At 34.6% G+C, this 16970-nt stretch overlaps 1 protein-coding gene across 1 annotated transcript in view; it reads left to right on the plus strand.

Moving 5' to 3' along the window:
* The window catches only part of ADAM2 (ADAM metallopeptidase domain 2), a 94729-nt gene that overhangs the window by 52894 nt on the left and 24865 nt on the right, over positions 1 to 16970 (plus strand). Inside the window, exons 15-16 of the mRNA XM_019742046.2 lie at positions 10320 to 10425; positions 14877 to 15060. Coding sequence (XP_019597605.2) covers positions 10320 to 10425; positions 14877 to 15060 — 290 coding nt within the window. The remainder of the gene's footprint in view (positions 1 to 10319; positions 10426 to 14876; positions 15061 to 16970) is intronic.

Genomic DNA, 16970 nt, shown 5'->3' on the forward strand with positions numbered 1-16970 from the left:
ACCTAGCCCACTCTTCAAAGCAATTTTGGAACTCTTTTTTTCTGGAAACGCCATCAGAGCTGTTGTCGTATTTCCCGTGATGTCCTGAATGTCATCAAAATGTCTTCCTTTCAATATTTCCTTTATCTTTGGGTAAAGAAAGAAGTCATTGGGGGCCAGATCAGGTGAGTAGGGAGGGTGTTCCAATAGTTATTTGTTTACTGGCTAAAATCTCCCCCATAGATAGTGCCGTGTGAGCTGGTGCATTGTGGTGATGCAAGAGCTCCTTTAGGACCATTTTTGCACACACCTTTCTCACGCCAAGATTTTCAGTTAAGATTTTCCTAACTCTTTCTCTATCAATGTTTATTTTGTCTGCTATGCTTCTCACAGTCAGCCAATGATTTTGACACACGATTCAATGAATTTTTGCAATGTTTTCGTAAGTTCTGCTTGTTGCAGGCTGCCCGGACCTCTCTTCATCAGTGACACATTCTCTCCCCTCAGAAAAATGTTTAATCCATTGGTACACTGCAGTTTTCTTCATGACATTATCGCCATAAACTTGAATTAACATGTCCCTGATTTCACTTCCACTCTTGCCAAATTTAACAAGAAATTTAATGTTTCTTCACTGCTCTAATTCAAGCTCAGACATTCTCGCGATGGCACAGAAAAACATGCAACAATAATGAATGCCACTCAGCAAGACACCACCATATGTCAACACTAACACAGCTGTGAGACACTGACACACCAAGGTTATGAAACCTTACCGAACTGTTTGTACAGTGCTGCCAGTGTGAGCGCACAGTGGCAAGTTTGCGAAATTAAATGTCAGACTTCATAGACTAGGAAAGCTGTTCTGAGATTCCCTGGCTGACTATCAGTGAAGAAAAGGTAAAGGCTTGCAAGTCTCTCTATCAGTAGCTTGCAAGGGCCACACCCAAGATAATGAGAAAAATACAGAATAAAACTGAACTGCAGCCCTGGCTTTATTGCCTGATTGGATTTGTGTCATCACTGCCTCACACAATCTGCCTAGCTCAGGAAAGGGAGTTTTTAAAACGATAAGATAATGAATAGACAGAAACAATATTTAAGAAGGTAAAAAACAATAATTTTCAAAAGAGGTCAACTCTCAAATTCAAGATGCTCTAAAAATCTTAAGGATAAAGGGAGTCAAATATATAGTGATGGAAGATTTTACTTTGGGTGGTAAACACAATTTAATACATAGATGATGTACTATAGAATTGTACACTTAAAGCCTATATCATTTTCCTAACCAATGTCTCCCCAATAAATTTAATAAAAATTAAAAACACATAAAGACATCACAGCAAAACTGCCAGAAAATAGAGAACAAAAGCACAGGAGACACAATATCTTTAAAAGAGCAGGAATGAGTTAGACTTCTCATTTCTCAACAATTATAGATGCCAGAAGACAAAGTAAAGTTATCTCTTAAAGGCTAAAAGAAAGTAAGTGCTCATCTAGAAATCTCTAATGAGCAAAAATACCCTTCAAGTCTTTTCAACAAAAGTGCTTGAACAACTGTATATTCACATGCAAAAGAATGAGTTTAAACCCCTACTTCATACCAAACATAAGAATTAACTTAAAATGTATCATAGACATATATGTAAAGCAAAACCCATAAAACTTTTAAAGGAAAAAAGAATTCACCTAAAGGTGGGCAAATTGTGCAAGCAGGGGAGGAGGGAAGGGAGAAGTGAGGAGATGGAGCTGCGCGGGCGCAGGACGAAGACCTAGCTCAGTGCTTCGAGCTCGCTGCATCCCAGAACTACCGCAGCTGAGGGAGAGGGAAGAACTCGGACTGCTAGGGCTCCGCTTATGGCCCACAGGGCTGAGGGGACAGCATATAACACGGCTGAACCCAACGTTCACGGCAGAGACCTCTGAGCAAAGACCGAGGGAAGAAGGCTGAAAATGGTGGTTTAAGCCCTCACTACCGAGCAGAGAATGGACGCCTTAGGCACTGAGACTAACCACCTCCTCTCAACCCTCCCAGAGCTCCACCTGCTCCCACCTGCCCTGTGATAGAAACAGAACAGTAGCAATGTCAGATCAAAAGAACAGAATATTTGCAGTTCTGAGAACTGTGGTCCACAGACACAGATTCACAGCCCAACTAGTCCTGGCAAAGAGGACGGAATTGTGGAAGCAAACTGGCTGTGGTGGTGGTCCCTACAATTGCTCTGGGCTAATTCTCACAACTCACCCCACTCCTGTCCTTACCTATCTGGGCGGATCCCTGCAGGAGTAAACAGAACTGCTGAAAAACACCAGCTCTGAATCTGGTGCAGGAAGAGATTTGGAACTTTAAAAGTTCTCTGCATCCCCACAGGGATGCGGTACCCTATGACACAGGAAAACTGTTAACAGAGGAGAAGTCCGCCTTCCAGGGAATACCCCATTGTGTGAGAAGCTGGAAGAGTGCAGAGAAAACAAAACATAACACTACAGTGTGAGAGAGAAAAACATGGCTACAGCCGGAGAGAAAATAAAACACTCTACAAACACATACTGGGAAACGAAAGAAAGACCTCTTCCTATCAACCTCTTGCAGAACCCAGTCCTGTAGATGTCTCTGAAGAGAAATAATAAATCATTAATTGCCATGAATAACCAAGGCAACAAGACAGCTCAGAAAGAAAGTGAAAAGTCTCCAGAAAATCAACTTAAAGATATGGAAATGACAGAGAATTCAAGATTGCAGTTCTGAAAAAACTCAATGAGATTCAAGAAAACAGAGAAAGGCAGTATAATGAACTCAGAAACACAATCAAAGAACAACATGAACATTTTACAAAAGATATTGAAATTTAAAAAAAGAACCAAATAGAATTTCTGGAGATTAAGAACTTTATAGAAGAAATTAATGAAATAGCTAGCTTAGGTAGTAGAGTTGACCAGATGGAGTAAAGAATCAGTGACATCGAAGATAGAAACCTGGAAATGACATGGATGGAAGAAGAAAGAGACTTGAGACTTAAAATAAATGAAAGAATTCTACAAAAATTTTCTGATTCCATCAGAAAGAGCAATAAAAGAATAATAGTCATACCAAACTGAGAAGAAAGAGAGAAGGGAGCAGAGAGTATATTCAAACAAATAGTCGATGAGAACTCCCCAAACTTGTGGAAAGAACTGGATCCTCGAATCCAAGAAGCAAATAGAACCCCTAATTACCTCAACCCCAACAGGCCTTCCCCAAGACACATTGTATTGAAGCTGTCAAAAATCAATGACAAAGAAAGAATCCTCATGGCAGCCAGGGAAAAGAAGACAGTAACCTACAAAGGAAAGCCCATTAGATTATCATCAGATTTCTCAGCAGAAACTCTACAAGCCAGGAGGGAGTGGAATCAAATATTCAAACTATTGAAAGAGAGAAATTATGAGCCAAGAATAATATACCCAGCAAAGATATCCTTTAGATATGAAGAAGGAATAAAGACCTTTCCAGACATACAGAAACTGAGGGAATTTTCTAATACATGACTTGCACTACAAGAAATACTAAAGGAGGCTATGCGACCACCATCAACAGGGACAATTTGTGGCAACCAAAACATAAAAGGGGGGAGAGTGAAGGCCTGAACCGGAATATGGGAATGGAGAAAGTAGGCATGCTGAAGAAAATGGAATACTCTAAATATCAAACTTTCTTTTACATAAACTTAAGGGTAGCCACTCAAAAAAAATCCAGAACTGAAATATATACTGTAACAAAAGAAGATACAAAGAAAAACATCATAGAATACCACCACACAGAAATAATAGACAACAACAAAACGGCAAGGAAACAATGGAGACACAGTCTTACCAGAAAACTGAAGATAGAATGACAGGAAATCTTCACATATCAGTAATCACCCTAAATGTAAATGGACTGAACTCACCAATAAAAGACACAGAGTAGCAGATTGGATCAAAAAACTAAACCCAACCATATGCTGTCTCCAAGAGACACATCTCAGCTACAAGGACAAGCATAGACTCAAAGTGAAAGGGTGGAAATTGACACTCCAAGCAAATGGTATCCAGAGAAAATCAGGTGTAGCTATACTGATATCAGATGAAACAGACTTCAGGGTGAAAAAGGTAACAAGAGACAAAGATGGACATTTCATAATGGTAAAGGGGACTATACAACAAGAAGACATAACAGTCATCAATATTTATGCCCCCAATCAGGGAGCACCGAAATATACCAAGCAACTACTAACAGAACTAAAGGGAGAAATTGACCAAAACACAATTATACTAGGGGACCTAAATACATCATTGACAGCTATGGATAGATCATCCAAACAGAAAATAAATAATGAAATAGCAGCCCTAAATGACACATTAGATGAAATGGACATAATTGACATTTATAGAGCACTTCATCCTAAAACATCAGACTATACATTTTTTTTCTAGTGTACATGGAACATTCTTAAGGATAGACCATATAGTGGGACATAAAACTAACCTCAGCAAATTTAAGAAGATTGAAATCATACCAAGCATAATCTCTGATCACAAGGCTTTGAAATTGGATATCAACTGTAAAAAGAAAGCACGAAAAAACACAAATACATGGAGATTAAACAACATACTTTTAAAGAATGACGGGGTCAAAGAAGAAATTAGAGAAGAGATCAAAACATACATAGAAACAAATGAGAATGAAAATACATCCTACCAAAAATTTTGGGATGCAGTGAAAGCAGTTTTAAGAGGGAAATTTATATCTTTACAGGCCTATCTCGAGAAACAAGAAAAATCGCAAATAAATAACCTCACGTTACACCTTAAAGAACTAGAAAAAGAGAGCAAATGAAACCCAAGTTCAGCAGAAGAAAGAAAATAATAAAAATCAGATCAGAACTAAATGAAATAGAGAACAAAAAGACAATAGCAAAAATTAATGTGACAAAGAGCTGGTTCGTTGAAAAGATTAACAAAATTGACAATCCCTTGGCTAGGCTTTAAGAGAAAAAGAGAGAAGACACTACTAAACAAAATCACAAATGAAAAAGGGAAAGTTATCACGGATTTACAGAAATACAAAGGATCATTGAAGGACTATATGCCACCAAATTTAGTAACCTGGAAGAAATGGACAAGTTCTTAGAAACATATAGCCTTCCTAGGCTGAACCATGAAGAACTGAAAAATCTAAACAGACTGATCACCAGTAACAAAATTGAATCAGTCATCCAAAACTTTGCCAAAAGCAAAAGTCCGGGACCAGATGGCTTCACTAGTGAATACTACCAAACATTCAAAGAGGATCTAACACCCGTCCTTCTCAAACTCTTCCAAACAATTGAAGAAGAGACAGTACTCCCTAACTCATTTTATGAGGCCAACATTACCCTGATACCAAAACCTGGTAAGGACAGCACAAAAAAAGAGAACTACAGACCAATATCTCTGATGAATACAGATGCAAAAATCCTAAACAGAATTCTAGCCAATCGAATGCAACAATGCATTAAAAAGATTATTCATCACGACCAAGTGGGTTTCATTCCAGGGGCACAAGGATGGTTCAACATATGCAAGTCCATCAATGTGATACATCACATAAACAAAATAAAGGTCAAAAATCATATGATTATATCAATTGATGTAGAAAAAGTATTGAACAAGGTATAACATCCATTTATGATTAAAACACTTAAAAAAATAGACATAGAAGGAAAATATCTTAACATAATAAAGGCCATATATGACAAACCCTCAGCTAATCTCATAATTAACAGTGAAAAACTGAAGCCCTTTACTCTATGTTCAGGAACACGACAGGGCTGTCCCCTATCACCTCTGCTTTTCAACATAGTGTTGGAAGTCCTCACCAGAGCAATCAGGCAAGAGAAAGAAATAAAAGGCATCCAAATTTGGAATGAAGAAGTTAAATTGTCACTCTTTGCATCTGACATGATGCTATATATAGAAAACCCTAAAGACTCCACCAAAAAACTATTAGAAACAATCAACGAATACAGTAAAGTTGTCAGCTACAAAATCAACATACAAGATTCCATTGCATTCCTATATACTAACAATGAAATTTCAGAAAAAGAAATTTTAAAAAATTCATTTTGTAATTACAGCAAAAAGAATAAAATACCTAGGAATAAACTTAACCAAGGATGTGAAAGACCTATATGCTGAAAACTATAAGACATTCTTAAAAGAAATTGAAGACACAAAGAAATGGAAAAACATTCCGTGCTCATGGATTGGAAGAATCAACATAGTTAAAATGGCCAGATTACCCAAAGCAATATACAGATTTAATGCAATCCCCATCAAAATCCCAATGGCATTTTTTAAAGAAATAGAACAAAAAAATCTTCAGTCCCCCAATAGGGGGCTAATATCCAAAATATACAAGGAATTCATACAACTCAACAACAAAAAAACAGACAACTCAATTGAAAAATGGGAACAGGACCTGAAGAGACATTTCTCCAAAGAGGACATACAGATGGCCAATAGACATATGAAAAAATGCTCAACATCGCTAATCGTTAGAGAAATGCAAATAAAAACCACGAGATATCACCTCACCCCAGTCAGAATGGCGATCATCAACAAGGCAAACAGTAACAAGTGTTGGAGAGGCTGTGGAGAAAAAGGAACCCTCATACAATGTAGGGAATGCAGACTGGTGCAGCTGCTATGGAAGGCAGTGTGGAGGTTCCTGAAAAAATTAAGAATAGAATTACCATATGACCCAGCAATCCCTCTCCTGAATTGAAAAAAATCTGAAAACATTTATACATAAAGACACGTGTGGTCCAATGTTCATTGCAGCTTTTTTTACGGTGGCCAAGACATGGAAACAATCAAAATGTCCTTCGATAGATGAATGGATAAAGAAGTTGGGGTACATATACACAATGGAATACTATTCGGCGGGAAGAAAAGATGAAATAGGACCATTTGTGACAACATGGATGGACCTTGAGAGTATGATACTAAGCGAAATAAGTCAGACAGAAAAAGGAGAGAACCATATGATTACACTGATATGTGGTAAATGAACCAAAAACAACAAAAGACCAAGAGAAACAAATGAGAAACAAAAACTCACAAACACAAACAATAGTCTTGTGGTTACCAGAGGGTAAAGGGGAAGGGGGTGGTAGCTGAGGGTAAAGGGGATCAAATATATGGTGATGGAAGGAGAACTGACTCTGGGTGGTGAACACACAATGGGATTTATAGATGATGTAATACAGAATTGTACACCTGAAATCTATATAACTTTACAAACAATTGTCACCCCAATGAACTTTAACTAAAAAAAAAACCAAAAATAAAAAAAAAACCCAAGGAAATGCAAATCAAACCACAGCAAGAACTTCTTCATGTTCACTAGGATGGCTGTAATTAAAAAAGACAGATAACAACATGCGTTAGTGAGAATGTGGCAAAATCAGAACTTTTATGCAGTGCTCGTAGGAATATAAAATGGTTGTAGTGGCTTAGAAAACAATTTGGCACTTCCTTAAAATGTTGAGCATAGCAATTTCACCCCTGATATATACCTAAGAAAACTGAAAACATATGTTCCCACAAAACCTTGTATACAGATGTTCATAGCACCATTATTCATAATAGACTAAATGTAGAAGTAACCCAAATGCCAATCAACTGAGAAAACAGTAAAATAAACAAGATATGGAACATTATTAGGCAATAAAAATTAACGAAGTGCTGATACTTGCTAAATGTAGCTGAATTTTGAAAACATTATGCTAAGGTAAGGAAGGCAGTTGCAAAGGGCCACAGACATATTCTATGATTTCATTTATATACAGTGTATGAAATAGGCAAATTATAGAGACAGAAAGTACAATAATGGTTGCCTCAGGCTAGAAGAGGGAATGGGGGAAGGAATGCATTTGTGTGTGTCTGTGTGTGTGTGTTGTTTGACATATATCCAATTTAGTATTAACAGCATACTGATAACCACTTTATTGTCATAACTTGATACCCTTGAATGGACTGTAATTTATATATGATCTATATTAAGAGTTTGGTTGGTTGTTTTTAAACTAAATGTGTGAATGTTTCTCAATTTTCTCTTCAGTTCTCTTGGTCATTTTTCTCTACATATGCCAGTCATACACCGTTTAATTTCTCTACCTTTACAATTATTTTAATATATCAAAGACAAGTAATCTTAGCTTTTATTGTCTTCTTTATATGTCTTGACTTGTCTCTCCACTCTTGCATCTGAGTCTAAGAACCAGATTTATATATTAATTCAGATGTTAATTTTAGTTTAATTGATTTCCTTGTAATATTGAGTTATTCTGTGGATGACCTAATGGATGTGAAGTGGTATTGTAAGGGTGAAACTCAAAATTAATGACTTAGTTAGATTTAGTTCAGTCAACTCATAGTCTGATTCACCTCACAGCTTGCTATGTAACTGTTTTCCCTTTTTTTTCCCCTTCACTGCTTAATTCAATGACTCTGCTTGATTCCCTTTCTTAAGACTATACATACCTTGTTGATCTAATTAATCAGCAGAGAACTAATCTGGAAAGAACAATTTCTCAATTCTCAGGTGCCCGGACACCAGGATCCAGGGTTGCAACTCCCTTACAGGTTTTGCTCATGATGCATGAAACACTCCAGCCATGGCTGCTGAGTTCGAAATAACATTATGAAGCTGAGGAAGCCATGGGAGGCGATTTCTGAGACCAGGCCCTGGGAGGCAATTTCCTGAAACTTACATGACCGACTCTCATTTTTCTTTGTTCTTTCTCCCACCAGCCTACTTGATTATAAAACCATTTGATTATTCTCAGTTCGGGGAAGATGGTTTTTTCCTGGATATTAATTAGTCTGCCGTCTTCCCTATCTGCCAGAATCTAGAATAAAGAATGCTTTTCTCCTCACCAACTCTTGTCACTAGAGTTCTTGGGCCCCAGGCGAAAAGTGGCACTGGACCTGAGTCCGGTAACAGTACCTTGTTATGGTTTTGATTGGAGTTTAGCTAATAATTAATGATGAACATCTTTTTATGTGCTTGTTAGCCATTTGTATATCTTCTTTGTAGAAATGTCTATTCGAATCCTTTACCTATTTTTTAATTATTTATCTTATTGAGTTGTAACAGTTCTTTATATTTTCTGGATTCAAGTTTATTGTCAAATTCATGTTTTGCAAATATTTACTCCCATTTTGTAGATTATCTCATCACTTTCTTGATGGCTTTTTTTGAAGCAGTTTTAATTTTAGTGAAGTTCAATTTATCTTTTATTTTGTACTTGTAATTTTGGTGTTATATCTAAGGAAGCATGGCCTAATCCAAGGTCCTGACTTATTCCTTTGTTTTCTTCAGGAATTTTATAGCTTTCACTATTAAATTTGAGTCACTAATCCATTTTGAGTTAGTTTTTTGTATATGGTGTGAGAAATGGTTCCAACTTAAATCTTTAGCATGTGGATACCCAATTGCCTCAGCATCACTGTTGAAAGATGATTATCCCCCCATTCAACCTACTTGGAACCTCTACTGAAAAATCACTTGATTGTAAAATGTGAATTATGTACATTATGTGCATGAATTAAATAGTGAATGTGAAAATGAATCAATTGTGGGTCCAAGGTTTTTTTGGTCTGAGGAAATTATGATGAAAAAAAGCAGGATATTAGTTGAGTGGTTTGACTTGAAAACACATTTATGCAAACACAGATTATTGACCAATAAGTCAATTATTTTTTAAGTTTCTTATATACTTATAGATATGTATTTCTAGAGTTACTAAAATTAGAAAACAAATTGCATACCATGTTTAAATCTAAGATATATTTTTGGATAGCAAACGAGTATTCACAACTTCTAGATATCTCATTGAAGTGGTTATGTCTGATCTTTTTTCTTTATTAAATTTATTGGGGTAACATTGGTTAAAAAAGTTATATAGGTTTCAAGTGTACAATTCTATGATACATCATCTATACACTGATTGCATTGTGTGTTTACCAACCGAAGTCAAATATTCTTCTGTCACCATATATTTGACCCCTTTCCCCTCTTCTAGCTCCCCTCTCTCCTAACTAAACTATTGCCTTTGTCCATGAGTTTTTGCTTGTTTGTCTTATTCGTTTGTTGCTTTCAGTTTTATATTGTACATATAAGTGAAATAAAAACCTAGTTTTTATTTTCAATTTTATATTGTAATCTTATTTTGTGCAGTATGTTTTAAACCATTTTAGAATTTTAAATGTATTCATTAATTATTTTAAATTAATATAAGTTCAATATAACTAAGCAAACTTTTTTTTTTCAGGTACACAGATGGCGCCTCCTGAGTGTTTTCAACACCTTAATTCTATGGCCGATCAATCTGGGAACTGTGGTTCAGATTCTTCAGGATACAAAAAGTGTAACCCTAAGTATGCTTTATAAAATCTGACAAACTCCATTTATTTCCTTAAATTAGAAAATATTACCAGATAAATTTATATGTAATTAAAATTTCACCTGGCCATGAAATATGACTATATTTAATACAATTATAAATACATGAAATACAAAATGTCTGTACTTCCTTCTCATATATCCAAATTTATCCTCATACCTTCCCACATAATATTTAATTTACATGTAGATGCATTAATTTTCTATTAGTTAGAAGGACTGATTATTTTTGTTTTGCATGCTGTCACTTTAATTTACAAAGGATGACTACTCTTAGAGTGATGGAATGAAAATATATGAATTTTTACTATCTAGGAAGTAAAGCACTATGTTTATGAACATGTACTGTACAGCTAGATGTCATGGTTTCAAATCCTAACTACACTGCCTACCTAATTGTATGATCTTGAACATATATTCCACTTTTCTGATATGTAAACTATTAATATCAATTCCACTAACATCATTGGTCTGGCACCAGTGTGAAATTTAGATACTTCATGAAAAGCTCTAGAATGAGACTGACATATAATATGCTCACCACAAAATACATCTTAGTGCATTTATAAGTTGCTTCCTCATATGCTCAAATTTAGAATACACAGAAGTTTGTTTCACAATTGCTAAAGCATACAAGGTGTGATCAAAAACTATAGTGAATGTTTAATTTTTTAAAAATTTATTACAGCAAAAGACACATTGTTATTAATTCCCCTCAGAGTACGCCCCCTTCACTTTGAACACACTCATGCCATTGTTCTTGCCACTTTCTGAAGCAGTTCTGGAAGTCCTCTTTAGTGAGTGTCATTAGTTGTGCTGTTGTGGCTGCCTCAATGTCCTGAATCGATTCAAAACGTTTACCTTTCATGGTCATTTTGACTTTGGGGAAGAGCCAGAAGTAACACAGTGCCAGTTCTGGTAAAGGTGGATAAGGACACACCATAATGTTTTTATTTGAAAGAAATTGCCATTCCAGAAGTAATGTGTGACACGGAGCCTTTCCATTGTGATCCCAAAATATGGTGAATGCTGTTGCCATGTGCCATCCAACGGAAAGGCAGGGATCTTCAATATGGGAAGCAGCACGTCAAACCTTAGTAACAGTGTGTGACAAGTTTCAACTTATTCGGTGCAGTCAGTCAGGTGTGAGATATAGTTGAGAGAAGGTGTGTTTTAAAGTGTGCCATAAATCATCCTCCATCATGACAATATTACACATTGCTTCTGGTACAGCAATTTCTGTCAAATAAAAAGGTTACAGTGTATCCTCATCCACTTTGTTTACTGGATCTGGCACCGTGTGACTTCCCCCAAGTCAAAATGACCATGAAAGGTAAACATTTTGAATCGATTCAGGACATTGAGGCAGTCATGACAGTGCAACTAAAGACACACACTATAGAGGACTTCCAGAACTGCTTCAGAAAGTGGCAAAAATGATGGGATGAGTGTGTTCAAAGCAAGGTGGAGTATTTTGAGAGGAATTAATGGCAATGTATCTTTTACTACAATAATTTTTATTTTATTTAAACATTCACCTTTTGTTTGTATATTGATTAAGTCCAGCTATTATGACTATATTTTCCTTGAAATCACTGATAAATTTTATATTAGCTGCTATAAAGTACTTCTCTGCTAATTGCAGTATCTGGGTAATTTTAATAGTGGTATCTAGTGATTTATTTGCTCCTTGATTATGTCTCATTTTAATTTTTTGATATGCCTAGCATTTTTGACTTTGTATTGGGTATCATGACTAATATAAAATGGAAGCTTTGTATGCATTTATGCTTTTCAGACTAACCATTGTCACCCCAATAAATTTTAATATTTTTAAGTTAAAGTTTATCGGGGTGACAGTTGTTAGTAAAGTTACATAGGTTTCAGGTGTACAATTCTGTAATACATCATCTATATGTCACATTGTGTGTTTTCCACCCAGAGTCAGTTCTCCTTTCATCACCATATATTTTATCCCGTTTACCCTCATCTACCACCCCCCTCCCCACTTACCCTCTGTTAACCACTGAACTATTGTCTGTGTCTATGAGTTTTTATTTCTTTACTTGCTTGTCTTATTCCTTTGTTGCTTTCAGTTTTATATCCCACATATCAGTGAAATCATATGGTTCTCGACTTTTTCTGTCTGACTTATTTCACGCAGCATAATAATCTCAAGATCTATCCATTGTTGCAAATGGCACTATTTCCTCTTTTCTTGTGACAGAATAGTATTCCATTGTGTATATATACCACAACTTCTTTATCCATTCATCTATCAAAGGACATTTTGGTTGTTTCCCCGTCTTGGCCACCATAAATAAAGCTGCAATGAACAGTGGAGCACATGTGTCTTTATGGATAGATGTTTTCAGATTTTTGGGATAGATAACCAGCAGAGGGATTACTGGGTCATATGGTAATTCTATTCTTAATTTTTTGAGGAATTTCCATACTGCCTTCCAGAGCGGCTGCACCAGTCTGCATTCCCACCAACTGTGTATGAGGGTTCCTTTTTCTCCACAGCCTCTCCAACACTTATTATTTGAATGTTGATGATAGCCATTGTAACTGGGGTGAGGTGATATCTCATTGTGGTTTTCATTTGCATTTCTCTGATGATTAGTGATGTTGAACATTTTTTCATATTTCTATTGGTCATTTGTATGTCTTCTTTGGAGAAATGTCTCTTCAGGTCCTCTGACCATTTTTTTAATTGGATTGTTTGGTGTTTTTTTGTTGTTAAGTTGTATGAATTCCTTATATATTTTGGGTATTAGTCCCTTATTGGAGGCCTTGTTTGCAAAAATCTTCCCCATTTGGTTGGTTGCCTCTTTATTTTGTCGATGGTTTCTTTTGCTGGTCAAAATTTTTTTGCTTAATATAGTACCACTCATTTATTTTACCTATTACTTCCCTTACCTTTGAGGTTAAATTCGTGAAATGCTCTTTGAACCCAAGGTCCATAAGTTTAGTACCTATGTTTTTCTTCTATGCATTTTTTTGTCTCAGGTCATATGTTTAGGTCTTGATCCATTTTTAGTTAATTTTGCTACACAGTGACAGATAGCAGTGCAGTTTCATTCTTTTGCATGTGACTTTCCTATTCTCCCAGCCCCATTTATTGAAGAGACTTTCTTTCCTCCATTGTTTGTTTTTGGCTTCTTTGTTGAAAATTATCTGTCCATATTTATGTAGCTTTATTTTTGGGTTTCAATTATATTCCATTGGTCAGTGTGTCTGTTTTTCTGCCAATACCATGTTATTTTGATTATTGTCACTTTGTAGTACAAGTTGAAGTCAGGGAATGTGATACCTCACCAAGACTAATACCAGTCTTGTTCTTATTTCTTAGGATCGCTTTGGCTATTTGGTGTCTTCTGTGATTTCATACAAATCTGATGATTTTTCGTTCTATTTTTTTAAAAATGCCCTTGGGATTTTGATGGGGATTGCATTAAATCTGTATATTGCTTTGGGTAATATGGCCATTTTAACTATGCTTATTCTTGCAATCCATGAACACGGAATGTCTTTCCATTTCTTTGTGTCTTCTTTAATTTCTTTTAAAAATGTCTTACAATTTCAGTGTATAAGTCCTTTATATCCTGTGTTAAGTTTATTCCTAGGTGTTTTATTATTTTTGTTGCAGTTGCAAAAGGAATTGCTTGTTTGTTTTTTCATTTCTTTTTCTGAAATTTCATTGTTAGTATATAGGGAAAGCTATGGATTTTTGTACATTGATTTCTGTAACCAGCAACTTTACTGTATTTGTTTACTGTTTCTAATACCTTTTTGGTGGCGTCTTTAGGGTTTTCTATATAAAGAATCATGCTATTTGCAAAAAGTGACAATTTAACTTTTTCATTCCCAATTCAGATGCCTTTTATTTCCTCCTCTTACATATCCTGTTATTTTCATGATTTTTTTTCCTGTGGTTTACAGCACTATCATTATAATGTATTTTAGTGATTTTACTTTAATAATATATATTGTATACAATATTCCTTGAGTGTGCATCTCAAACTCTTGTCAGTTTTAGACCCATAATTCTGAACATAGGTATTGTGTTTGAGAAACTAAAAAAGAAGTCCGATGAGACTGGTGATTAGATAAACTTTACTAATTTTTTAGGATAGAATAAACTAGGAATTTATTATGTCTAAGAATCAAAAAAGAGTGAAGGAATCATTACAAAAAAGTGATCAGACTAACTAGGAAATAGTTCATAATTATTAAAAATGATCAGTTATTATTAACAATGTAGGCAAGGCCCTCATATTTTTTTGGTTTGTCACAATTAACTGCAGCATGCATCTTTTTCCAAAACTTTAATGTTTTATTTATAACTTCTTGCTTTAGAAATGATATCCTAATATTTATCTGTATTTAAAACTAATGATTTTCATTTACTGGTAAATAATAGGGACCAGATGTGTGGAAAATTAATATGTAGATATGAAAGACAACAGATACTTCATATTCCTAATGCTACTATTATTTATTCTAACATAAATGGACATATCTGCATCTCATTGGAGTATTTACATGATCATAAAGACAGTGAAAAGATGTGGGTAAAAGATGGAACAATGTGTGGTGAAAATAAGGTATGTAGTCTTTCATTACCAAACGACTTCCTAATATTTTATACTCTTTTTTAAATGCATATTTAGTACTTTCCTTGTAATTTAAGTGCACATTCAATTTCAAAAATAAGAAAATAAATTTTTTAAAATAAAAAAATACTTAAGGAAAAACATAATATAATCTGCGTTCATTTATAGATGATATCACCATGAATATTTCACTGGCTTTTTTCATAGAAATTATATACATTCACTGAATTGAGAATCATATTGTTCCTTAACTGTATTTTATTAAATTAGATCATATTTCACAGAATATTTCTAATGTCATGAATTATTTTATGGTATAATTACTTTTAAATAGTTGTTAAAATAATGTAAAGAATATGTAAAGTGAAAGTTAATTAAAGGCATATGTCTGAGATGTAACTACTCTTTCCATTTTCATGAACCTTCTATCAACTCTTTATTTATATACACATATACACAAATATAGAATACTTATCTAGCTATACTAATTATATATATATCTTTATAAGAACATCCCATCTTATTGTCTGTTTTTGCTCTATTATCATTCTATAGCCTGTGTGGATATAAATATCAACATTTTCTGTCTTCCTAGATTTTTCCTCTATGAAATATGTTACTGATATAGATATACATAAATACACTACGAAGCTCAAGTTTAAACTATTCTGATATCAAAAATTTTTTTAATTATAACGTCTGGTCTAATAAGAAACATAATATATTAAATCACTTAACTTAGAACAGAGGGAAAGGCAAAACATAATTGACTTGGGAACAGAAGTTTATTTTTGTAAGTGAGGAGTAAAAATTTTATGTTTTGGATGTAACCAGGTATAAATGAAATCTAACAATTTTTCACATTTTAATTGTAAATCATTATGAATGTATACATATTTAAAATAATTATTTTACCTGATAATTATGGAAATATTTGTCATACATATTAAAGCCCTATCACAACCTAATTTATTATTATTCTTTTAAAAATTAGGAAGTAAAAAAGTAAACAAAAGAAAAATTGTCACCCCAAATTTTTACACAAAAATCCGTTTAATAAACTTTGTAATAACTTTGCTTTTATGAAATTCACTTTGCAAAATACTTCCCAACTTATTGCCAAAACACTCTTTAATTTTGAACTCTCCATTATTTCCAAATAGCCTACCACAGACTGTATGAGTTAGGAATTGCACAGGAAACAAGAACCACAAAGAATGACTTAAACAGTGTGTGGGTTATTCTTCCCCATCATGTAAAAAATTGTGGAGATGTCCATCCAGAGTAGTTATGGGGTTCCATCATGTATCAATTATCCAGACTCAGTCTAATTTTCAGCTATAGATTCTGTACAGTGATACTCTTCCTTATGCTTTCAAGATGGTTGATGGAACTCCAACCATCTCCACATTTCAAGAAGGATTATTGTAAAGAGCAAAGGGGGAAAGGGTGTATGGCATCTTTATTCACCACAGTTAGTTAACAGGATGAGGGATATCTGGCAGTCACTACTTTACCACAGTATTCATGACCAAGGTAATGCTTTATCAAACAGACATCTACTTCAGCAGCTTGAAAACATGCTACTATTCATCATTAAAAAACAATCCATTATGATGTTAGAGAAGTTTCTGTTTCACAGTAGAGAGATTAGAGAAGCTGGGTGGAGATCTTAGGAGGTGTTATCCAAGAGATGGCCGCAAAACTTTGGCTTCACATATATCTATTAGCAAAAGATGATCAAGCTAGCTGCATATTAGTGCTCGAAAACATTTTTTAATGTATTCTGCCAATTACAGTGACATTGTTTTCTTTAAATACTCATATATAAAATATTCATTTGGATTAAAATGAGCTCATTGTCGCAAGAAATTAAAATTTTTCTTTTATCAACAAAGAAA

Source organism: Rhinolophus sinicus, linkage group LG04, assembly GCF_036562045.2.
Source record: "Rhinolophus sinicus isolate RSC01 linkage group LG04, ASM3656204v1, whole genome shotgun sequence".
Lineage (NCBI taxonomy): Eukaryota > Metazoa > Chordata > Mammalia > Chiroptera > Rhinolophidae > Rhinolophus > Rhinolophus sinicus.